General features: G+C 30.0%; 1 protein-coding gene across 12 annotated transcripts in view; it reads right to left on the bottom strand.

Moving 5' to 3' along the window:
• The window catches only part of LOC142323135 (ELAV-like protein 3), a 257,843-nt gene that overhangs the window by 199,354 nt on the left and 31,247 nt on the right, over positions 1–27,242 (bottom strand). For 10 of the 12 annotated variants that reach the window (XM_075362379.1, XM_075362382.1, XM_075362380.1 and 7 more), the window contains exon 1: positions 15,419–15,566. The exons of 1 other annotated variant lie outside the window; for it this stretch is intronic. In XM_075362379.1, the coding sequence (XP_075218494.1) occupies positions 15,419–15,453 (35 nt within the window). In that variant the 5' untranslated portion in view covers positions 15,454–15,566. Of the gene's footprint in view, positions 1–10,325; positions 10,562–15,418; positions 15,567–27,242 lie in introns of those variants that run through there. One more of the 12 variants, XM_075362384.1, reaches the window with a different exon arrangement.

The raw sequence follows: 27,242 nt of genomic DNA, 5'->3' as shown, positions 1-27,242 counted from the left end.
TATGCAGCTCCTCTTCAATACCAGTAGTAAATCAACTGAAAAACGAGCCGCATAATTAGCTTCTAAAGATCCTCTAAAAGAATAATTTTGAAGTAACTAGAAAAGAAGTTATTTAAATTTATGTAAAATTACAATAAAGATGACAGTGTTAACGTACTAACACATAAATATCGTAAAATGAGAAAATATGAATCGCTTCTCTAAAAATGCAACTGTGAAATAATATCACTGGTCAACATAAAATTTGGAACTGAAAAGGGAGTAGGTGTTCTATATAGTATTTTATATGCTAAATCCGAATATGTATTCCAAAATAGCCCATCACGCAACGTTCTTTAGTCACAACCCCTTAAATTTATTTGTAAACAACACAATAAGTTAGTACGTCTGTATGTTTCTATATTTATTCACATCTGATTTATATTGAGATGCGTGCTGGAGACCTATATTTGACACATAGCAGCCAAATGATGTTATTTCATGTCAAGCCAGACCAGACACGTATAGACATCTCATAGAGTAATGTAAGGGGTAATTCAATGTGATGAAATTTCCTTCAGTATGAGTTCAGCTCTTGGTATGACTTGCTGTGTTCTTTATTTGAGGTAGTGGTTTTACCATTCACATATTATAAAGACTGTTTCATAAGTGATGCAGTAACTTTAGTGAAAGATTTTTGATAGAACTTTTGGTATTATTTTATCGAAAAACAAGATTTCGTAAGTTGTGTGTGTGTTTTTCGCCCTTGTTTTATTGCATTCCATGGTGAAATAATTTTATCAAGTATTTTAAGTAATTAAGTATTTATAAATTAAAACTTAATTACTTTTATAATTAAATAAATATTTTGTAATATTCCGGTTTAGTTTCATTCATTAAAAAATGTTAAATTTTACAATGAATAAAAATCGGGCTTGTAAAGATTCTCCAAATATTTTTTGTTACGTTTGCGGAGAACACCACGAAAAGTCAACGAAATCCAGTATCGCATCTGCTGAAAACTGTTTACAAACATTATTTTGACTGTCCCTAGGAAGACCGAAATAAATCCTGGGCTTCACATTTAGCATGCATCAAATGCTACGTTAAACTAACCGGGCGGTGAAAAGGAAAAAAAGAGCGTTTGTCTTTTGGCGTACCTATGATTTGGCAAGAGCCTACTAACCGTTATGATGACTGTTATTTTTGTTTACCAAATGTTACCGGTTTCGAATCAAACAATAAAAGCATATCGCATACCCAAATGTTAGTTCAGCTATCAGACCGGTACTTCACAGTGTTGATTTACCGATTCCGATCGCTCCAACTTCTTGGAAAGAAATTTCTGATTCCCCAGAAGTCTCGACCGATGAATCCTCAACTTCAATAGATGTATTAATTACATTCAAATACTGAACCTCACCTCATCACACAAACGGAACCGAAGACCTAATTCATAACTTATATTTCTCGAAATTACATGCGGAACTCCTAAGTTCACGTCTTAAAGAATGGAATTTATTAAACAAGGATACTAAAATTTAGAAATCGAAACGAAAGTTTATTGAAATACTTTAGATGAGATGGTTTAATTTGTTCCTTTGTGATGTTAGGGGGCTAATGTCTGGACTGGACATCGAGAATGTAATTCATGATTGGCGTTTATATATAGACTCATCAAAAAAAAGCTTAAAGGCAGTGTTGTTGCATAACTCGAATAAGTTATCTTTTATACCGGTAGCACATGCTGTAGGAATGAAAGAAACATTTGAAATTACGTCAAAAATTTTAAAAGCTATTAAATATGATGGACACTCATGGCGAATTACAACTGACCTGAAATTGATAGGGCTTCTTCTCGGTCTCCAGAGTGGCTTTACAAAATATATGTATTTATTGTGTTTGCGGGATAGTCAGGCTACAGATAAACACTAAGCAGTAACTGCTTTTATCGGAAACAAAAAAGCTGAAAACCACGATCGGCTTATAAATGAACCCTCAGTAAACTACAAAAATTAAGGCTGCAGAATGTCATTGAAAATTCATCTTTTACAGTCTCATTTGGACTTTTTCTCTTTAAACTCGGGTAACATGAGCGACGAACAAAGAGAAAGTTCCACCAAGACATATCGCAGTTGGAACAACGTTATCAACGCAGACGGGATGAATCTATTTGGAGTGACTACTGCTGGATGATAAAATGCGAAGACTTAACTGAGCAAAAAAGGAAAATAAGAAAAAAAGATAAACGTAAATGTTTGCAAAATAAAGGTAGGAATTTTAATTGTAATTATTATTATTATTTTTGCATTGTATTATTTAAGAAGTTTCTTAATATCTTAAAGGGACGTAACTAAAAATCTGAGGGTTATGAAGAGAAATTGATTTCATTTAAGATCCAGCATAAAAAATACAATTTATTTCACCTACTTTTATCTTAGTTACAAATTATTTTATTTTTTTTTTTTTTTTTGTTGTTGACCTGTGTATTTGTAACATTTGATATTTTATAATACGCCATAAACATAATTAAGGATATAAATATAAAATATATATCCAAACATTTACAGCGACTAAATATTAAATAAAAATAGCGTAAAAGTAAATAAAACCCGTAGAAACGATCGATCTATGCTTAAATTCAAAATATTTTTTCCAGTAGTTTTGCTTTACGAAAATTTATAATTTCAGGAAAAATAGCAAGCAAAGTACTATAACCCGGTCAAGTTATACAAATACCTTGTTTGAAAAATGTTTCTCGGATTATTTATACGTAATCCGTTGTAGGTAACAAATTTGCTTTAATAAAGTTTTCTCTAAAATTCCTCTGAAGAAAATTAAAATCGGTATTTCGCGATATCCCCGATCACCTTAACAAATTTTGAAAAACAATTAATACGTTCGATACCCCATATAGAAATATCTGAGCCAAATCTGAAAGAAAATCGGTTCGGTCGATCCTCATATATGTATATGACTCATATATGTATATGTGATACTCATATATGTATATCCTCATATATATATATGACCAAAAGCAGTACGACACACATACGCACACACAATGTTTTTGTGTTTTTTTTTTTTTGGTCTAGATGAACCAGATTAAATGGAGTATCGGATTTCTTGCAAAAAAAAAAATACGGTGATCGTGTCAAAAAAAGCCTTTTCCCTTTAAGGCTATTCTCCAAATCGAGGCGCTATAAAACTGTAGTCCTACCGGAAGCACTGTACGGGGTAGAATATCTGCAATTTTTTCAGAACAAGAAACAGCAAAAGTAGAAAAAAGGATTTTAAGAAAACTTTATGGACCAAAATATGAAGATGGAATTTACAAATTGAAAAGTGATAAAGAAATTTGCAATCATACAGAAAAAATAGGGAACTTAATCCGGAAAAGAAGATTACAGTTTTATGGACATTTACGCAGAACGAACGACCAAAAATTGGCAAAACAAATATTTAATTTCCACATAAACAGAGCCACAAAGACTGACCGATTTAAATAAACAGAAACAGATAAAAAAACATTAAACATTAAATTTAGAAAAGCAATTCGAGAATCTGTTTCCAGAGATAAAGAAAAAGAAGTGTATAAACCTGAATAGACGGACGTAAAAAAAGGTGACAACAACAGACCAAAAGAATTAAAACCGTTTTGGAAAAGAAAAAGAAGTCAAAACTATGCAAACATGATCCGAAGCGGTCGGAACGAAAAGAAAAAAGCTTTTCTAGCTATATTCGCCGAGAAAGTAAAACACACGAAAATTGTACAAAATTATAAAATTCGGTATCGTACTGAAAAAAAAAAGTAGGATACGAATAAATTAAGCGGGGGATAATATCTTAAAACCGAAAATAAATTTAATGGAGAATACGGGGAAAAATATTGTATTTATAACGGTTTCGTCTAAAAACACACGCATTCAACCGATTAAATGTTTACTTTTTCTCCTTTGAGGAATTCTATAATTTTTTTATAACCGTCAACACAACAAGAAACTTTTAAATCATCGTTTGCATAATCGAACTACTTTTACCTTGAAATTATAATGAGATTTTTTTAATGAAACGACTGAATATTCTATTTGAAAACTAGTAAAAAATGTAATTTTAAGTAAGAATCAGCACATACACAACGATCAGAAAATGTTACGCTCTTTAGAATTAACTTCTTTTTTTTTTAACTTAATTTATAAAAGGAAATGATTCTCAAAATCTGTCGATATGTATTGTTTATTTTTTAAATGAAAGTTCACAGTTCACTCTTCACCGAACCGACAGATTTCGAAACTGAAAATTGGTTTTTATGTTTTATAGAAAATTCGCCTTGTATCCTATGTACTTTAAAAAAAAAACTAAACCTGAAAATTAAAAAAAAAATTAAACTAAATTGTATATGTAGCCGTATGAGTGACGATTTTTGTCATCTTTGTTGTTTAGTGTTGAGGCGGTACAGTTTACCGTTTACCGCAGGCTATTCGTTTCTTGCTAACGGCGATTTTTCAAACGGTTACGTTTTTATTGTAGGTCTATCCGTATTTTAAATACAAATATAACTAAAATAATATGAAATATATTTTATTAAATAAAGCAGACAAACGCACTGAAATGTAAAAAGTAATTTTTTCTATCCTCTAATTTTCGACTTTTTGAAGTTGGTCACAAATTAACGGTTAGTAAGTAGTAATTGCTCTGAATTTTCAAAAAGAGAGAACTGAGAAAATATTATTTTTTTACTTAACACTTTTTTTTTTGGACATTAAGAAAAAAAAAAGATTCTATTTAATATTTATTTTAAATAATAATATTGTATTTTTATAATATCGTAAAGATATTTACATTACATTTATTACACTATATTTATTAAGATTAGACACTGGACTCTTGATTTTTTAACCTTTTTAAAATCAATAAAGTTATTTTCATAGATTATTTTTTCAACGGCAATTATAAATTTACAAAAAAAAACAATTATTTCTACAACAAATAACAGCTATACGATAATAATAAATTATTAATCATCTAAGTTTACAAAATTCAGTCGACACGCACGGTGGAGACGGACTGCCGGTAGAGCGGGCTTCACGCTACCTGCGACGTCGTGTGTTGCTATACACTCTTCCCCTCTATTAAATACACTCTTCACAACCAAAATCATTTTAGACTCCCCGGTTAGAACTACTGAGCATTAATGCGTTTACATTTTCTAAACGAGTAATACATTCGGTTTTTATTCGATAATAATCCTCCCAATAATAGTAACAAAATTTTCATCAATTTCATTCAACTTTCCTAAATAAATATTAAGTACACCGTATTTGCGTGATGGTGTTTTTAAATTTTATTTACATGAAGAATTTTAGTTCCGTCCTACACGTGCAGTTAGTTTAAAACCATCTCAATTTAAAGTTGTACAAAAAAGGACTACATTAGCCTTTGAATAAGAAGAGTTCAACCAAACGTCAACGGAATTAATTATATCTATACGCACGCGCATACACACACACACACTATATATATATATATATATATATATATATATATATATATATATAGAGAGAGAGAGAGAGAGAGAGAGAGAGAGGAATGTGAGAGAACAGTTACTATGCCTATCATTTTACTACTATTTACCACATCGTTAAAAAATATTGGTTTGTCGAACAGTCGAGAATCGTTTAAAATTAAGCCGGCTCATAAACTAAACAAGACCGGTTCCTCAATCATACGAGGAATCTGAGCCAGCTCAGTGCTTATATTAGTTGATATCTACCTTTGCTGATAAGTTTAAAGCTTAATATTTGACTTCATAATAATTATAAAAAATTTAGAGAGGTCTATTTTATTCCAAAAGAAATTTTTCGTAAACTTTGGTAAATTTTATATCGCTTTTCTGTTCCATTTCTATACAACTGAACTTTACGAGATACTTACAAAGAAAATGCTAAAGAAAAAAAGTAGGAAGTTTATTTACAGAAACCGATTACGAAAATACGTATAATAAAAAACAACCATTATTACGTCATCGATGAACTTTTAAATAACAATTTAATTAAATATTTACAACAGTGCGGGTAATGTACAATACTATCACGAATAGCCGGCGCATGGTCTTATGTGCAGGTGTCCATAACAGCAGCTATGTAGAATACGTTATAACGCAATCGTTACATGTACTTTTTCTTCTCCGCAGCACTTAATGTAGCGATTATTTTAGAAGAATATGTTTTCAAACGTTTCATTTCCGTCGTAATAATAGTCACTTTCGATTACTATACGCATTTTCTTATTCGGCTAACGGATAGAAACGTAGCAATTTTTTTTTATTTTAAAAAATTACCATCCTGTTCGTAATAGTTATTATTTATAACACCGTCGTTAAATAGAAAATCATCGGTACAAAACCCACAAATTTGTCTTTGCCTTTGCTAAAAAGAACAGCCGCTTTCCTTAAAAATTTAAAGTATCTACCTTCATCAAAGCAGACCTGTTTTCGTGTAAACTCGAAACAATACTTCAGCTTACAAAAAGAGGTCTTATTATGCTCTTGTAACCGTTCTTAATACATTACTGAACCGTTCAAAGGAAATTCCCCCAAAATTTATTTAAAGTAAAATTAAAGGATTTTCTTTTAGTAATAATATTAATTTCTCAATGAATTTTTAAGTATTAGTTAAGAAATTGAAAAAAAAGGAATTTTTCTACATTTCGTTAAACGTGTACAAAAGTACACTTACAAAATAATTTTCACTAACTACTTCTGAATTTTGATTTATTTATCGTGCATCTTTATTTTGAATAATTAATATGTACTTTCATCGCATCTATTTTCTGTTTTATAATTAAACGCGTATTTTGTGATGACACTCTGATCAAGGTTTTGGTACGATTTACCTCGGTTCATCCGGGCAAATACCGGTCGGCACAGTTCCTTTTTTATTTGCGGAGTAGCATACTTATCTGCACCTGACGAAATCTATTGCTATGTACCGATCAGAATAAAAATTTTTTTTATTTAATGAAATAACGAAATTTATGATTATTAAAAAGAGTAAAAAATCATAAATATATGAAAAAAGGTTTGAAAAAAAAAGAAACACAAGAAGACTAATTGAATGAAACGTACCGCAAATCGTTCTAGGTATAGTGGATAAGGAGTTCCAATACACGGGCTAATTTTAGAATTTATTTATAAAAGATAAAAAAAAAAATAGTATTTATCTGTATAATAAAAAGTGTGTAAACCGATAATGAAACACACTTATAACGTATAATTTAAATAATAACAAATTTAAATGCTCCATGTTTTTTTAACTTCGTCCTAAAAATAACCGGTATCAGCGTCGGCAGAAATCATAAAATTTAGATTTTATTCTGTATTTAGTTAAATATTGTAGAGTGCGTATAAACCATATTTTTCCATGTAACACGATTATTTTACCTCATTAATTACGAAAGGGAGGAAATGCTTCAACGTTAGACCTGATCGTTAATTATAAAAATAAAAAAGAATAGTGATCTCGGGGACATTATCGACAGTACGGATAAGAAGCGTGGTTTACTTGTTCGGTGTTTTAAAATAAAAGCGCAGTACGAAGCGACGCGTATTCATTTTACGAGAAGGAGGGAGATGTTTTAACCCCTCTACCGAACGACACTACTTCCCGCTGAAAGATTGAGAAGGATCACCGAATCTGTTCTTTTGCAGAGTAAGCTATTAAGCGAAAACTAGCAAATGATATCATAGCAAAAACAGTAACAAATTTATTACGATTATTAAGAAATTCAATTTCTTTTGCTGCTATTACAGTTTAATAATTCCACGAGTAGCACTTCCGGTTCGATACATAAATCGTTCGTCTACTTCCTACAAAACAAAAAAAAAGATTAAACCGATAAATGTTGAACAAAGATGACTACGTAAATCCAAAATAAAAAATAAACAATTAAACGGTAGAAATATGATGAACAGAACACCATCGAGGCACAGAGAAACGAATTACAAATGTATAATACGGTAAATTCTTCGATTAATTTTACTATTTACATCGAACAAAATTTCTGAAAAAACAATCGATTATGCTTCAAGTGAACGGTTTGTTAACAATAGCTGTTTTCAAGCAAAATTTGTTCTTATAGAAAATATAATTATTAGTTTTATAATAAAAGGTAGCGGGGAAAACAACAGGTTGAATAACTTGCATTTTAGTTACATTAAGAGTACTGTACTTATTTAACAGATTAATTTCTTTAATTAAAGGAATAAATATTTTATTTTACATATCAAATAGATGTAACAAATGAGTTTCGATTATAATAGAATCTAAATATAAAAATATAATAAAAATTAAAAAAACTACCTCGCGTACGAACAGAGAATTCAGATCTTCAAACATACAGGTAATTATCAAAATGATAATTTAAGAAGCCGACTGAAAAAAATAAACCCCTCTAACACAATAATGTCAACAACAGAAACTATTGATACGGAAAAAGGGAAAGAAAATCTGCAAGCCTAAATATCACATAGAACTCTGAAAAAATTACATATATTATCTCGCAAATGCTATACAGTATTTTATTAAACCGAATACATAGCGAACAGGCTGCACTATACAGAACATGAACTTATGCTATTTTAAACCTCGAATAACAATTTCTTTTTAAAATAAATAAAAAAAAGTATTAAATTTTAACAACAGACTTCTTATATGCACATTCTTCCCCTCTAAGGCAAAGTATATAAAATTAACTTGTTATAGCACAGGTTATATGATCGACCACAGGTTACACCGCGCTAAACTATAAAATTCACATGTACACAGTTAAATAATAGAATTGAAGCAATATAAACTAAAACGTTTATTCTAATAACTACCGCATTTGTATCGATAAATTTCTGTTACAACCCAAACAAACGGAGTTACGCGCTAAGACAATCTGGATCACAGCATGTAATACTGACTGCTGTAGTTAAGATTTTTGTACATTTCAGCAGCTATTACTCGTATATCAGCACACAGAAAAGTGTTATTGACGGGACTGAGAAAATTGACGTGAATCGTTACGACCATATATTTATCAACGTGATTCAGCAATCGCACAAAAAACATGTCCGTTATAAAGAAGCGCCTGCTAAAAAATGATTAGAAAGAGTCTACTGCATCAATATTATGTTACTGCAGTTCATCTGTAACTTTACTTCTGAGTCCCCAAATTAATCATTTATTTTGATCAAAGCAGAAAGTATGCAGTAACCTTATACAAAAAACTAAGGAAAAGTCTACTTTCGTAAAAATATTAACATCAAAAAATGTAGATTTTTTGCACTCTGTTCATTTGCTTGCTTCACAACCGTTCATTTATTCTACCTTAAAAATTAATTTCCTTACCGCAAAATATAATGAATAATTTATAAAGTACTACATTTTAATAGCGAATGCAAGGCATAAATTAAAAACATAATAAAATACTATAAATTTAGAAAATTCAAACTGCCATGAAACATAATAATTTTAAAACAAACAAAAAAATGTTTAACTTTATGACCAACGCAATCAGAAATATCACTGCAACAAAAATGCAAGATATAAAAGCCACACACTCCACGTTAGAAATAACAATGAAAAATTATAATTAATGGAACTTCAAAATGATTACATACGACTAGAAAATCGGAAATGATTTTAACTGAAACATGGCTAACATACATACCTCAAGGGAAATCGGAAATCAATAATACAAATAATGAGAATTATTTGTATTATACTATTTTATAATCTTGTATTATACTTATAACTAGTTTGTTGTCGATTTAACGTTGTCAAATCGACAACAAGCGTCACTGTTTTTAGGTAATCAAATATGAAAACAAAAGTAAAATATACTTTTAAATGTGAACTCGTAAATACAATTTTACTACAAAAATGTCAATGTCGAATGAAATAACCGAGTTGTAATAAAAACTTAGAAAATTCTGACATAATTTTTAAGATGCCAGTTTAAAAAATCTAACAATTAAGCAACATCTGACGAATTTAACTTTCTGATACAGTATTTCAGCTTATTCAGAAAAATTTTAATTTCGTTAAACTAAGAAAACAATAAAATAATCTGGTTGTACATTATTCATGCAATTACTGTTAACAAATTTCACAAACTATCAAGTGTAAGCCCTACTCAAGAGTTAAGAATAATATTCAACATCAACTCATTTAATTTCATTTAGGTAATTTTTAATTGATGAAGTTCCATTTTCAAACAAAATTAACTAAAATATAAATTACGCATACTGCACTTTCGATATAATATCACACACGAGAAGAAAAACAATGCTTCATACATACCGGTCAAACGCAAGCAGGTTCCCTTGACCTGTACACAACAGAGCTGTAGCTTAAAAAAATAAACAATTTTACGATTAAAATTGTTTAAAACCAATTAGAAGTGACTACAAAACCTCTAAAAACACTAACATAAAATGAATTGATAAAAGATAATATACCCGTACACTAAGAACAAAATACAGCGAACAAAACGAAATGTAAACGCAGGTCTTCGGTAACAGCCGACTTGCAGACTAAACGCTAGAAGCCCGGGAGCAGTGCAGGCAAGCTACACCCTAGCAAACTGTCGTCCCCACCCTCGCATATACGCCAACATCCATTCAGAGTCATAAAAGGGTTCTGGTATCGTTCGGCTATTTCCGCACCAACGTCGGGTCCATTCGTTTTTTACGATTGTGATCCACACATCTACCAAACCCACAAGCTAATAATAATAATAATAATATCTGCTCATCTGAATCGTAATTTCAACTCGAATTAAATCAAAACATATTTCGCCAAGTTAACTTTTACAAAAATAACGGATTAACTAGCAGAGCACTGAATTAAAATGGTGCATTAGTTTCTTTAATAGGATCAAAAACATGCAGGTAGAAAAATGAAAACTGGAAAAAAGTAATTCAGATCAGCCAATTTTATTTAACAATAATAATTTCTGCCACACATCTAACGGATAATTAACAAAAGATTACAATAATTAAATACGCTTCCCCTTAAACTAATCAAAAATTTCACTTTAAAATACGTGATAAAAATGTTATATTGTTTGAAAAAAAAAATTAGTTTGATAGAGAATTTATTTCAGAAGGACTGAAGATTTTTATTCAATGAGAATTTTATTCACAAATACAATTTTTAAGCGGTAATTTTAATATGAATCTTGTAAAACTCTTAAATGAATCAAAATAATGTAAAAAAAAATGTTAATGGAAATCTAAGGATGATAATACACCACTACCAACATGTTCTAAACCAAACAGCACAATTTCTATATAAAATCTGGTAAGTTATTCAACAAGACTTTCTACCAGTATAAATAAATTATGGCAATAATATGTTTCTGCTTCTTGCTAAAAAAAATATACTCAATAAAGTAAAGTTACTCAAATTGTTAACTCTGCTTTCATGATGGAAATTGCAAAAAAATGCATTATCTTACCATTTTTTTTTTTAAATTTACTAATATTCCTAGGAGTTTTGTTTGTTTTTTTGTATTATTTCCAGAACAATGCATCTAAATGTGCCCAAATACTACTTTTCCAAGGACAGAGAGAGGAATTTAATAATACCAAAGTCTGGGTATACCACTGATACAGGAAAATTTTACAGCTCTAATTTTTAAGTTAAGTTTGACAGGATTAGTATGCAATGGGCCAATAACCACACACTCTAACTGGACTAGTTGTTTAGAATTCCACAAAAAAGATTAATAAAATAAAGATAAAATTCATATTCCATGTTAAAAATTTAATCTAAAAATTTCTCACTGGGAATTAACTCATTTACATTCCCTGAGCAACTTTGCTTAGTGACCCATTTATCAAAATTAATTATGAAGTGTAGCATTTGCAATGAAATGAAATATTGATGGGTAATTTTAATCTGAGCTCTGTTTAAGCAGAGCCTTTTTAAGCAACTAAATTCTTTGGACTGCTTCAAATACTGCATAAGCACCTTAGGAGGAATGGGAGTTCACACTTTGCTAACTTTTTCTAACAAGGAATGAAGAGGGCTGCTCAAATCTACAATAGAAAGAAAAATTGATAAATGTGTAGTTTATTATCAATAAGTATTTAATATATACCTTAATATTAATCATTTGATTACATTTAGAATGTTTCAGATAATTTTCACAGACATTTGATTATTTTAATGTTTTAAAATTCAGAAATTTTTGAGAACGCAATCTTTAATTTTTAGATCCCCAAATATAGTAAGATTTATTTTTAAAAAGAGATCTTGAGGTATGAAATAAAAGGTTTGAAATAGAGTCTAACAAAGGAACAATAAATTCGATATAGGATATACTATGTCCAATGCATGCTAATTTGGTTAAGATTACAGGGAGAAACTTAAGAAAAAATAAACATTAAGAATTTAAGAAGCAGTCAAATTTTAAATTAAGAAGTAATAAGCACATTAAATAAAAACAATTCCATAGAATAGAAAGCAACAGAGAAAAACAATAAAGCAAAACAAGCTGCAAATAAAGATTTACAAAAAAAGAAGATATTTAAAAAAATAAAACCAACCATGAAATGTTTTTATGAAGTGTGGTCAATTAAAGTCAACAAACATAGTGAGTGCTATTAAACCATCTCAATAACTTAAAACCCAATAAACTAAAATCACAATCATGATAAATGACAAAACTGTCATTCTAGAACAGAATTCCAGCCAAATTTCCAGTTGTGCTTACATTATCTGTAAGACTTACAATGTAGATCATTATATGCAATGTACATATAAGTTATCAGCCTGAAGACTCTTTAAAAGTTCTTTTTCTTGGGAAAGACTTCTCTAATCAGAGACAGACCCTCTGCGGATTGATTTTCCCCTTCCTTTTCCCACCCATTTCCTTATCTATTCCTTCTTTCTTTAGCAAATGTTATAGAAATTGGACTAGCTACCTGGTTCTATTAAAGGTCCCAACCAAAAGCTGGCAGATTGGCTACTTCTTTACTGGAACATAGCTGGATCATAGTTGATCATATCTTGTTGTAGAACAATCTACAGATTTTGTTTCCTATTTGAAGGAAAGGGAGTACACAAAGAGCCTACTGGGTAAACTCATGGCTGCTATTTTTGTTTCTAATCAATCAATTAAACTTCTTGATTTGATCTTCATCAATGATACCATTAGCTGTCATACAGTCTTGGTAGCATCAGCAAGGTGACGTACATTAAGCCAAGAATTATTGGGTAATAGCAAGTTACTTTCCTCCCTTAGAACTATTAATATTAGACTGATCATAACATTTATATTCCTGTATTCTTTATCTTGTTGTTTCATGAATTTTACACTCACACGCGAGCGAGCACATGCACACACACACATTAGTTGTGACAGGTTTCAATGTTCAACGTATCTTAAATTAAAGCATCAGGTATATAAAAAATTTAAGAATGCTTCAAAAAGTTAAAGCATTAAAGCTTTCTTAAACCATATGTTCACCAGCAATTTACTTTAAAACTATAACCTTTAGAAATGACAAATTGAACCAAATAAAATTTAATATATACATTTTATTTATTTTTTTCAGGTATGAAAAAAAATTTCAGTTTTTCAATTCGTATTTCAAAACATTTTAAAGTATCTCATTAAATTTGGTTTTGTTTGTATTTTCAAAATATTATGATTTTAAATATTTTTGATGCTGGCTGTCAGCAATGAAGGTATAGTAAATTTTAACAATATTACACAGTAAGTACATAGTTACAAAATTTTAATTAAAAATAAGGAGAATGAGTTGTATAAGAAAGAAGAATTTCCTATAAAACTGTTGACAACCTCGACCATCTGTAAGAAGAAAAGGGAGAAAAGTGGAAAGGGAGAAAGGTGGAAAGGAAACATCTCTTCAGTTGTTTAACAAAAATATAGAACAGCAAAACACTAAAATGAAACGGAATTGCTTAATTTACAAAAACAATGCTATTACTATAGATCTATAAGCAATGGAGGTACAGAAAGTAAGAGTTAATCAAACAATAAAAGATTATAAAACTCTAATTAGTTACAAAAAAAAATATATATATATATATATATATATATATATATATATATATATCCAAATTCCCATTAGAATGGTAGAGTAGATAATAATGGAATGTTCCATAAACATAAATGATGTAAATATGTTTCACACTAATATTTCATCAGCCAACATGCAGTGAAGAAAAGATCTGAAACTTGGAAAAATGCTGCATAAAATCAAACACAAACTACTGAAAATTCAACAACAAGGAAACACAAACTGTTGCAAATTCAACAAGGAAATACAAGCATCAGCAAATCCAGAACAGATTAGTAAACCTTTTAGTTGGTTCAAAGAGATATCAAGATGCCAATGTTAAATGGTTGTGAGCAAAAAACATTGCTATTAGGAAGGACAACAGATGAGCAAAAATTAGAATGAAACTGTGAACAAAATGCAAGAAGAAAAAGAACAACTGTTAAGAAAAAATGAAAGGTAAAAGAATATTATATTAAGGTGATAATTTGATTCGGACATAAAACACCAAAAAATCACAGGAAAATATCCTACAAAGAAAATTAATTTTCAAGGCTGACAATTAACAAGGAAGGTGATATGCCATTAAAAATGGCTGCAATGAACTATTCCATCAGAGTGTATTACAGATCATTATGGCAAATGAGGTAACTATAGATCCAGCATTATATTTTAAATAATCTACATAAACTTCAAACCATAATCCTAGTAATGGAAAAGTATCATTCCATGAATATATATAATACATCCATCAAATTGTCATCAGAAAATTATAACACAGGAAAATTACCATCCTACAAAGTATTCTGTTATTACTACATGATGCACGCACAAATATGAATTCCTGCACACTTTTTTACTGTAATGATGTGTAGGCTGGATTTAAACAATCTTCATGCACTGATATATCAGTTAAACACCCACTTGGTACAAATTACAGAAAAAACTTTTATCACGTTAATTTGGAGAACTTTAATTCACAACATACTGTCAAACACGTTTCTTTAAAATTATCAATTGAACTTAACACTATACATCCCACTAGTTGGCGCAGTCCAAAATATATCTTTGCAACATAATATTTAAAATCAATTTCCAGAATAAATTCTAAGTACGGTAGTCCTATTCCTGCGCTAGGTTTTCATAAACCACAGGAAAATAAACAGCAGTAAAGTCATCATAGAATGATGTTCACTTCATGTGTATATTCACTTTTAAGATTGTAAGCGATCTACAGAATTAAAAATAAAAAACCAAAGCTGAAAACCCCGTTAATTAAAAAGAATCTGAACTACTTGTAGTTCTTTAATATATATAAAATTTAAACTCTTAACCTACAAATAGTTGTTTACTAATACTAACCTCTCTTGGTGCACACAGTCCATTTTCCTTGACATTGTAAGCAATTAAATGACTCTTAAATATCGTAAAGGAAATCTTAGATTTAAAGAAAATGCCAAATCATGAAATATTCAACGGAATCAAACGGCCTATTATAATTAAAATTGTGTTCAACGGTTTATAACGCTGGATACTTGAACCTGCAGTTCAATAACTAACGAATACCAACTTACAGCCTGAACCGATTTAGTGGAACGGGTAGCTCGTAAATCCTATTTCGCTAAAGTATTTGAAATAATTAAGGTTTGCTCTTTATAAGTAAAGGTATTAAACTGTGATAATTATCAGATTAGTAAATGCACTGTGTAAGCGTCAAAATAATTACTCTTACGGAATAATGACGATTTTTTGTTCATTTAAGAGCAAGTTAACTCTCATCTTTAACTAGTAATTGTAAAGGTTTACAAAAGCGTATCTTAACATTATTTTTTTGACGTTTGTTATTTTGCATAAGTGAATACCAAGTTCAGTCTGTAGGATACTGTAACTGTGATAGAGCGGGAAAATTGATCAAAAACATAGGGAAAAATGAAAGGCTACTTTACATATTTATTAAATATAATCATTAGAAAATATTACATTCATAATCTTACCTTACTATTCTATCTACTATTCACTTTACTTTCAGTATTAATATCATAGAAACTTTTTACCAGGTATTTTATTTAGTTCTATAACAGTACCCACCGAGTTGGTCTACTGGTGAATTCGTCATCGCAAATCAGCTGTTTCGAAGTCGAGAGTTTTAAGGTTTAAATCCTAGTAAAGGCCCTTCAATCCTAGTGAAGTTAGTTTTATACAGATTTGAATACTAGATTGTGGATACCTGTGTTATTTGGTGGTTGGGTTTCAATTAATCCCACATCTCAAGAATGGTCGACCTGAGACTGTGCAAGAATACACTTCATTTACATTCATACATAATATTTTCTGAAGTAATTCTTTACAGTGGTTCCAGAGGCTAAACAGAAAAAGAGAGATATTTTATTGAGTATTTTGCATATTGCTTACTCTATTCATGTTCGCAGTTAAAATAACAGTAATGTAATGAGAGGAAAGATACAAATTTACCTATCTGTTCATTATAAGCACCGTGCTGATAAATATGCTGAAGATTAAAGATTATTCAGGTTTTAGGTTGTGTTTTTGTAGTTCTGCATATATTCCATTCATTAAAATCTGGCAATAAAAACAGTTTCCAAGCAGTTCATTTTTCTCATTACTTATGAACATTTCAAAAACAATCTGCTAATTAAACAGCTTACATAAGCACCAAAGTGCTTTGCTTAATTTTTTTTTTCAGTTACTGAAACCAAATAAAAGGATACAGGAAAATAATAAGAATAATTTAGCTGTGGTCTTACAAAATATCCTGGCAAGAAATTTTCATAGTGAATGAGAAATTGTCCTCTTTCTGCGTAGCCTCCAGAACTACCATAAGGTATTACTTCAGAGGATGATATATATGAAAGTAAATGAAGTATAGTCTTGTAGAGTCTCAGGTCGACCATTCCTGAGATGTGTGGTTAATTGAAACCCAACCACCAAAGAACACCAGTATCCACGATCTAGTATTCAAATCTGTATAAAAGTAACAGCCTTTACTAGGATTTCATTCTTAGAACTCTCAACTTCAAAATCAGCTGATTTGCAATAAAAAGTTAACCACTAGACCAGCCCAGTGCGCTAGTGAATGAGAAACTGTAAAATCTCTTTAAAGAAAGGTATGAATTACTGTAGCCTAAAAATATACAACAAAAGGATTGATACATATATAAGGTGTAAATATAATTATCACATTTTATCAGTCTTACTGCCTTGGGTGTGCACTCATATTCCACTACTTTGATTACTCCGTATTATTATTTATTATTACTATGGACAGGATCTGAGTTGTTGTCATTGTGAAACATTATCAGAATAAACATTATTTTTATTAATTATTGCAATCTTTTTAAGAATGTTCAATATTTAACAGATGCCATTTAAAAAGACTTTGAACCAGAAATTTCAGTTCTTTTATTTCATGTTTAGTGTGGACCATTCAAAGATTTTTTGAACTTATTTATGTTGACAAGAAAGAATTTTATCAGCCAAAAAATAAATTATTCCTGATTTGATGAAAATCATTAAAAAGGATTTTATGTTAATTTTTTCATCACAAATACTCAAGACTTCAAAGTACAGAAAGAATAACTAAACTATAGCATGCAATTAATGCAAATACTACTACTTTTACCTAATTTTTATTGGGAAAGGAATTCATTTATTCATATAAAGAAATTCCTGACAGCCACGTAAGCTGATTTTCATTATTACAATATTTGATAGTAAGAGTATTTTATTGTACATGAAACTTTTGTATCAGCTTAGCTTTCATACACCATAGATCTTATAACAACATAAAATTAAGTTGTTTACATGTGATTTTCTCTCTTATAGTATTTATGCTATTACAGTCATATACATAACTTTACTTTTAATTTCAAGTAAATGTTTACATAATCAACTAGATAATGTATACATAAAGTCGCTTAAAATGTAATAAGAAAAGGATATCTTTATTATTTTTTTTTAAATTACAGTGGAAGATATAACTCATAAAATAATTTCAGATCACATATAAGACATCTTCACCATATGATACAATACAAATTATTCCTTGTAAGATAAATTTAAAAAAACATATTTAAGTATCATGGCAAAATACTGTCGTCAAATAAAATTTTTTAATCTATGTAAAACAATGAGAGACTTACAAAAATATAATTTTAATTAACTCCAATTTAATAAAATATTATTTCTGATTATTACCATGATTTAACTCCATGGTAATAAACACAAATGTGGTATGAAGTGAAAGTAAGTCTACACTTTAATAAACAGTTTATGCTCACAAAAAAAAAAAGTTATGAGATAACAGAAAATCTTAAAATTATATCATATCGAAATATAGAATGGAAACATAACCTAATTCACCTAATTACAAATTTATTCTCATTTTTTAAAGAGAAATGAAACTTTGAATAAAGATGTCAATAATGTAGGAAGATGATTGCAATTTCACACTTATTATTCTTACAGTAAGAAATAGTTGGCAAAATGATGACATATCAGGTGCAATTATATTAATTGTAGTGCTCAGTATGTGGGCATGCACGAGGAGAAATAGGATTTATTGATTGATTATACTTTTCTATTCTTCTCTTATTACCAGTCATTTGGCTGGTTAAATGTACTTCTCCAATCCTTTATATTTTGTCATAGATTTTATTTCAACCAGTTTCTTAGATACTTTATTTATTTTAATATTTGTTTCCCTTTATTCTCTGTTTTACTTCTATCACTAAATTAGCTGATTCTGGGTGTCTTAAATTTACAGCCAATAATCAATAGACCAGTTTATTTTCTAGTGAAAATTTGCCATCGGCTTGTTTTTCTGATTTATCTTGGAACTTCCTGATTTTACACATTATAAACTCAACTATTTTCAATACTACTAAACAATATAACCTTTCAAAAACATCTTTGCTTTTATATATGTATAAAATATTTTGTTTTATAAACAAATATATATAGGTTTGATACTAGTAAATTTATTTTTTTCATAAATGTTGTATTTCATTCTGCTGTTTTCAATAGGTTCCTTATAATTCCTTTGCAATAGGTATGATCCGTTGTAATTTTACTATCTAATTGGTATATATTATTCTTCCATCATAACTTTTAATTAAGTTTTATCTTCCTATATATCAATTTTATTACCTTTGTTTTTCTCTTCATATTTTTTAAATTAGGCTTCCTTCCTATCTGTAAACCCATGCCATCTAGTATTAATTCTAACTTATTTTTGGTTGCAATATTATCAATGATTATTTAACTTTTCTTTGGATTGTTACAACAGTGTTAATTTTTTCTTTTTAACCATTATTCCTCTTCCACATTTAAGTCATAAAGGAACTGGAATAGATTACTTTTTTGCCTCACTCTCTCAACATTGACTTCCCTTCATTAGCTTTCTACTCAAATCACTGCTACCTGATTTCTATGCTGATAATAAATAACCTTTTTTCTCTGGATTTCAATTCAGCTTTTCTTAAAATTTTAATAATTCTATTTCATTTATTGATTTTGAATGTGTCTAACCTATTTTAAGTCATTCTATTCCACACTGACGAATAACTTCTAAACATCTTAAAATGCGTAACATATAGCTTTGTTCTTCAACCTGATTTTGAATTAATCTGAATTAAAACTATCTTTCTTGAATCCTAGTCTTTCTGAATTGAAATTGGTTTTCATTGAAGATCTTCATGCCTTCTATAATTATCTTTTATCCAGCCTTTTTTGCTAATTTACTCTGTCTACTTATTTTATTTCTCTGAATGCGGTGTATTTTCCTCATCATTCTCATTCATTGCTCTTCCAACTTTAAAATGGATCAGTAATAACATCGTCTGTTATCCAGGATTTCCTACCATCTGTAGTTTTCTTTGAGAAGTCTCTTCCTGTATTTTAGTTATTCTTTTCTTAATTTATAATTATAATTTTGTCCCATTATATTCAAAAAGTAAAAGTTATGGTTATTATATTGTAAGAGATAGTAATAATTTTATAATAATATTTTGAAAATCAAGTTTACCAATAAAAAGTATTTTAGCTGGAGATGATTTGTTTATTATACCCAATAAGAAAAAAAAACAATCTTGAAAGAAGATATTTTTATTTGGCATAAAAAACATCAGTTTTGATGTATAGCACACTAAAAGAAAACTTTTGGTCCTCTTCAATGAGCACCACCTGAAATATACGTTTAAAAATATATAAAATTCTTAAAGATGAATGTTTTAATACTTGAATTACCAGTTCATAGTTTAGATCTCAATTGAAATTATTTTAAGGTAAAATATGAGACATCTCCATTTTGTAGATGTTTATAGAACTGGGTAATTACGTATTCTGTATAATTACAGTAGATTACTGGAAAAAATCTACACAAGTTAAACAATCCAAAATTTATTAGTCTTTTAACCATTAGATTATTATTAACATATTGAAATCACAGTTGAAGAGATAATTGATAATAAAAAGACTAACAGTAAACCTGAAGAAGAAAAATGGTGATCATACAGAAAAAAAATCAGTAACCTTAATCATTCAACTTTTGAGTAAATATTGCTTCAAATTTATGTTTATTTAAAACATTATTTGGTTTTCTTTATTATTATTAAAAAGAATTACTTCTTTAGGGATGAGCTGCAAGGCTCAATACACATAATACAAACAAATAATGTACACTTTTAAAGTTATTTAGCCAAATAGAAAATTTATTGAGTGTTATTTAACTTCTTAAGTGATCTACATGAATCAGTTTATTGTACTTGGATTTGCCCTTGGCAATTACCCTTTCTACCATCCTTTTCTTTCTAAGATAGTATTCTCTTTCATGGTTGTAAAACTATCAGGTTGTAGGAGATGGAATTTACCGTAATTATATTAATAATGATAAATTTGTTTGTATTACTTTTAAAAATTACCAATTATTTTTTTAAGTAAATTATATCTGGAAAAAACACATTATTTTTGAATTTATATCTAAAATGTAGAATATTTATTTCACTTGAAGATTTATTATGAAACTTTCTGTTTTAGTAATATTGCAATAATAATACTTATATGTGATTAGAATATTTGTTTGATGCATTAGTAATTATATTTTGCACCCAGCTTAACCTAGATTTTGCTCATTGCATTGATCATATCTTTATAGAGGTGAATGATTGATTTTGAATGTATTTTGGCTACATATATATCTCTCTCAGCACAAATCACTTATATCTTTAAACTGCTACAGTTACATTGCATGATATATGTTATTCAGTATACTTACACCACATTTTAATTTTAAAATATCATTTCTTCTATTCAAATGTTGACAAATTTAGCAAATGTTTTTTTTCCTGGTTAGGACATTAAAAAATTATTTTTTATAAATGAAAACCTAACTGAGAAATGTTTAATTCATAAAAAAGTCAAGATACATTCAGCAACTTAGAGAATATTACCAACAGAATGGCAGATGTACAGATAAAACTTTTACCATTATTTCACTTCAAGAAGACTTTTAGCTATTATTTTGGCATGTTAATCCTTTTTACTACTTTATAAAAGAATCAATCAAATCAATGGAATTAATTTTATAAATTTTAAATTGTTACAGTACATACGACCACATATAAGTAGTAATACTGCACCCAATGTTGTGTATGTTTGAAAATATACGAGAATTGATCTATCTAGAATAGCTTTACAGTGGCATTTTACCTTACTTTACTGTTCAGTTTTCTGGATACTATTCCTTGAGAAGTTGTACGAGTTGAAAAACCATCATTTTCCAAAGTTACTTCTAAAAGAGGTTTTTTCACTTTTAACTTGTATATAGAGCCTTAAATAATTATATAACCGCATATATGAAGTAAATTGCTTAAATGAAGTCTACTTATTGTTTTTTAACCATGAATTTGCCTAAGCTAAATACAGAAATCTTTTTGGATTTATACTCTGCATGATAGGCACTATTGTTATTATTAGGAACTACATTTTTCAAAAACGGTTTGAATAATTTTAATAAAATTGTAATTTGTTAATTTTTTTAATGTAAACTTCATTTTTAGATATACTTAGAATTGACAAATGTTTTTTTGGATAAGCCTTTAGTACATGCAAGAAATTTTCACAGAATTATGAAACAAAACTATTATTTCACTTGAGAATATTTGATATTTTAGCGGCTCCGATTCAGAGATATAAGTTGGAGGGCATCATATTTATGTAATGTTGAGTTTTTAACCCTTTGATCAGTATACACATCATATGATGTGCCTGAGAAACAGTGACACATTCAGTACGCGCATCAATTGAGTTTTTGCATTGGTGTAGTGTTCAGTTGATAACGTCATATGATGTATGGTACTCTGGATTGTGCTGCTATCTGTAAAAGTATTATGGAATGTTTTCCTACCATTTTACTCAGCCATTAGAGCTTGTTTTCGTGTCTTTGTTCGTGCTCATCATATGATGTTTGTACTGTGTGAAGAATGCAATACTGCACTTTGTGTTCACCCATGCTTCCAAAATTATCATACACAAAAGCTTTTTTGACCATGTAACTAATTTATGTTGTTTTTACATTTTGATATATTTCTATTGTTTTTGTATGTTACTAGTGTACATTGATGTGTATTTTTTTGATATATTAACTGTTTACACCTTCTGTTACTTCTTTCACATCATATGATGTGCATTCTTTTGTGTTAAATTATGTAAAAAATTTGGTTAATTAAAGGTGTTATTTAAAAAAATTGTTTCAAAATCTTATTTTTTCATACAATCAGTTAATAAAAAATCATTTTTGATTTTTAAAAAAAACCAAAAAAAACTCCCTGTTGGGGGCACAACTATCACAGAATAACTCACTGATCAAAGGGTTAACTATGAAGCTAATTCAAGGAACTAATTTGCTGATATTAATGTTTTAAAAATTTCCCCATGTGTGGATATATTATTATAAAAAAACAATTATAGATTCTCTGTGAATTATTCAAGATCACCAAAAATTAATTGTTTACTTTATTTTTAATATTAATATTAATTTATAAAAAGTACAACATGTGTTTAAAAAAACACCGCACTACTAAAGAATCATTAGAGTTGCAGGATATGGAACAACAAATTTTAATTATTTAAAAAAATACAAATAGGAAAAAATTACTTTGATTAAAAATTTATAACTGTATAAATAATAGTATAAATGTATATTTCTTTAAAAGAATAAATACTTTGACAAAAATTATAACAATAATTGCCTTATTATACAATACTTTTTACTGATGATAAAGCTAATCAGTAAAAACAATTCTAAAAATAATAAAAATATAGATCTGCTGAGTCATATATAAGACACTTTCAGCAATGGAAAATCATAAACCTTCAATAACATTTGTACAATGAACAATTTAATCCACAGAAGGGCTAAGATTAAACCAAACATCTCTAAAACCCACAAATTACTATTTCTAGTCACAGTCACTAATAATTTCCTGAAACTCACAATTGTTTAGCATTTATGATTAAGTGGTTTCTTTTTACATAAATGCAAATTGTGAAAAGAAATTAACCATGTTTTCATTTTAATTAATCAAATTACATATGTTTTATTTCACATGTATTGTTAAAATAAAGCACAATAATTTCAAATACATAAATTAATAAATCTAACTGTGAGTTCATACATGTAAAAGTTTAGTATTCATGATAATTAATATTAATTGTAAAAATCGGTAATTTTTGTACTTCATGCTGTTCATTCATAATAAAAATTGATAACCGCTAAGAAAAAAAAGAAGCTTTATTTTTGTCTACCTAGAAGATACTATCTCTTATGGCGCCTATGAAAGCTGTGCAATGAACACCCGACCACAAACCTGGGTGATTAATATTTATTTAGTCAGAACATGTTTGAGTAATGCTGATTTGGTAAAGCAAATTTGTATATGACCGATACACCATTCATTTGTATTTTATGTAACTTATGCTTTTTAAAGGGAAAGGAACTGACCCTATCCAATTACTCTTGGTCAAATACACTCCTACAGCACTTCCTAGCCTTTTCATAACGACTATTGATATATTTGTACTGTTAAAAACAGCTTTCGGGCAGATGACGATATATATATATATAGATATATATATATATATATATATATATATATATATATATATATATATATATATATGTGTGTGTGTGTGTGATAAAAACATTGAGCAGGTATTAAAATATTACATTTAATGATTTCTCTTCGAAAAAAGCTTTAAAATTGGAGTATTAATTCTAAGTATATCAACTTGAAACTATCAATTAATGAGCTGAACAGAATTTGAAAATTATTATTTCACTGTTAAGAAATCATATGGTAATTTATTATTCTTTGTAAAAAAAGAAATGATCAAGTTATTTTTTCTTCTACAGTGTACTTAAATGACAACAATACGACTGTAGGTACAACCTAACCTTCCGTTTTAAAAATATATGTATTTTAAATTTTTCTCGAAGTCAAAATGCTTCATCTTAATATTATATTTCTTTATTGTAAAGAAACATTAAATAAAGTTAACGATATTAAATAATGTTATAAGTTTAAATTTCTATCAACAAATAACAAATTTCGAAATGATTCTAAGATATAATAATCTCTTTGAAAGAAATTAGTTCAAAAATAAACCTTCAGAAAATAAACTAAACATTGTACTTTGAATAGACTGCTAATTCATTTTCCGAATTAATAAATACAATTCATATTTATTTATTCAGTGACAAACAGAACTACTGAATATACGAGTACTATCTTACAAAATTCAACATTTTTGCAAGCATTATTTTATGTCACGTTCACAAGTCCAAAATATGATATTATACTTTTAATGTTCTATACCAGTGACTCTCAACCTTTTTATCTCCACGACTCCCAAAAAGTAAAAATAGATATATAATGAATATTTCGCAACCCCCTAGTTGACACTATTTAGCTGCGTCGATAGCGAAGGGTATGTACATGCATATATAAGTGCACAAATATGAGCGATTTACCGATTCCGACTTATATACGTCGTATATTATGTACGTCCTCCTTGTAATTTGATATGCTTGCTTAATATTCGCTGTGAAAGCGTCATGTTCGAACATGCATTTTATAGGTCTGAACACGTCGTACTCTCACCAATACAAAACAGGCTAGTTTATAATGTGAAACATGCGTCTGGTGCCATTATTAAAGTTTATTTAAGCGTAGTTTTATTGAAAATAATAATTAGGGTTTCGGTTTTTTAGTGTTCTTTCAAACGGTGAAACTGTTGTTTTTTTTTCCATTAGATTCTTATGCAAAATGTATAAATTTGTAAAAAACGAAGTGAGTGATTATTATAAATAAATAAATATTTCTGTAATATTTCAGTTTATATCATTCATTAAAACATTTTAAATTTTATAATGAATAAAAATCGGGCTTGTAAAAATTCTCCAAATATTTTTTGTTACGTTTGCGGAGTACACCACGAAAAGTCAACGAAATCCAGTATCGCATCTGCTGAAAACTGTTTACAATCTTATTTTGACTGTCCCTAGTGAGGCCGAGATAAATCCTTGGCTCCACATTTAGCATGCATCAAGTGTTACGTTAAACTAACCCGGTGGGTAAAAGGAAAAAAACATTGTTTGTCTTTTAGCGTACCTATGATTTGATTTGCATGGCATTTCTTCCGCCACCACCCCATTCGGTCGCCCTAAAGCATAAGACCGAATGTCTGAGCCATAAACGGCTACTGAGCCTCGAATCAGTTAAGCGACCAGTGTCCTAACTAGCTCCTAGAGCTAACCTAATTGCGTGAGTGAACTAAGCATGGTGCCACATACCACTTGCTTCGTGTCCCACCGCTCACTTGTCATGTATTCTAAAATGGGTAGGCGCACAGCGTCAATCACTAGCATATATATGACATTCAATAAATGAAATTTATCTCTTCAAGACAGTAATTCGCTACAACACCTAGGTCGCTGAATACCAGCAAATACCTGTCCACCAATATTAAAGCGCTTGGAGCTTTAATTCGCTGATGGCCAGCCATAAATCTCGGCTAGCTTCCCACAGCAGCGAGGAAGGAGTCGTTCCCTTAAATAAACTACTGATGCCAGTTGAACAAAGCAACGGCATCAAGGAACACCCACTCGATCCCACAATGCGGCTCATGCCACACTGACTCAGTGCTTATGAGTGGCTAATTTCCCCCTTGACCTCTAATTTCCAGGTGGACAGAATTCTGCCCCCCCCCCACCCCAAGAGCTGGGTAGTCGAACATGATATGTTCGTTCGACTGGACCTCCACGCAGACGCACAATTCATCAGCCGCCAGGCGGAACCGAAACAAACATTGGTTCAAGTTCGCGTGGTGGGAAACCAAAGGGCATCCAAGAGCAAAAACTCTCCCAATCGATTTAGTGGTGAAAGTTCGGGCGGCCAAGTGGAAGTTGCGAAGAGGCAGGGAGGTCGAGGTACTGGGTTGCGGTTTCGACCGGGCCTGTACCGGAACGGAACGGTGATCACAATGCACTGTTTCTAATTTTCGTTCACTTGCCCATCTTCCGCCTCCGTGGAGGGGGGGGGGCTTTACAGCCTCGTGATGGATGCATAGCAGCAAGAATGGCACACTACCACTAAAGGAAGGTCCTTGTATAGATTTATACAGGACTTGGAGGGATAGTATGCCTCTCCTTCGTTTTTAAGGGCAAGGTGTGCCCAGGTACTCTGCAACCACGCGAACTTGAACCAATATTTGTTTCGGCTCCGCCTGGCAGCTGATGAGCTGTACATCTGTGGGGAGGTCCAGTTGAACGAACACACGATGTTCGACTGCCCAGCTCTTGGGATGACCAGAACTCAGGCTACCCTGGAACATAGAGGTCAAGGGGAAAATTGACCACTCATAAGCGGCGAGTCAATGTGGCGAGAGCCTCATTGTCGAACCGTGTGTGTGTTCCATGATGCCGTTGCGTTGTTCAATCGGCATAGTAGTTTTTCGGGGGAAAATGTCTCCTACCGTGATGCTGTGGGATGCTACCCGAGTAGCAATAAAGCTCCAAGCGCTTTAATGTGGTGGTCAGAGGTACTTGCTGGCATTCAGCGGCTTAGGCGTGGCAGCGAATTGCTGTCTTCGCGATATAAATTAATTTATT

This window comes from Lycorma delicatula, chromosome 4, assembly GCF_047948215.1.
Source record: "Lycorma delicatula isolate Av1 chromosome 4, ASM4794821v1, whole genome shotgun sequence".
NCBI lineage: Eukaryota > Metazoa > Arthropoda > Insecta > Hemiptera > Fulgoridae > Lycorma > Lycorma delicatula.
Note: the sequence above shows the minus strand (reverse complement) of the source record. Positions and strands in the feature narration are given on the sequence as shown.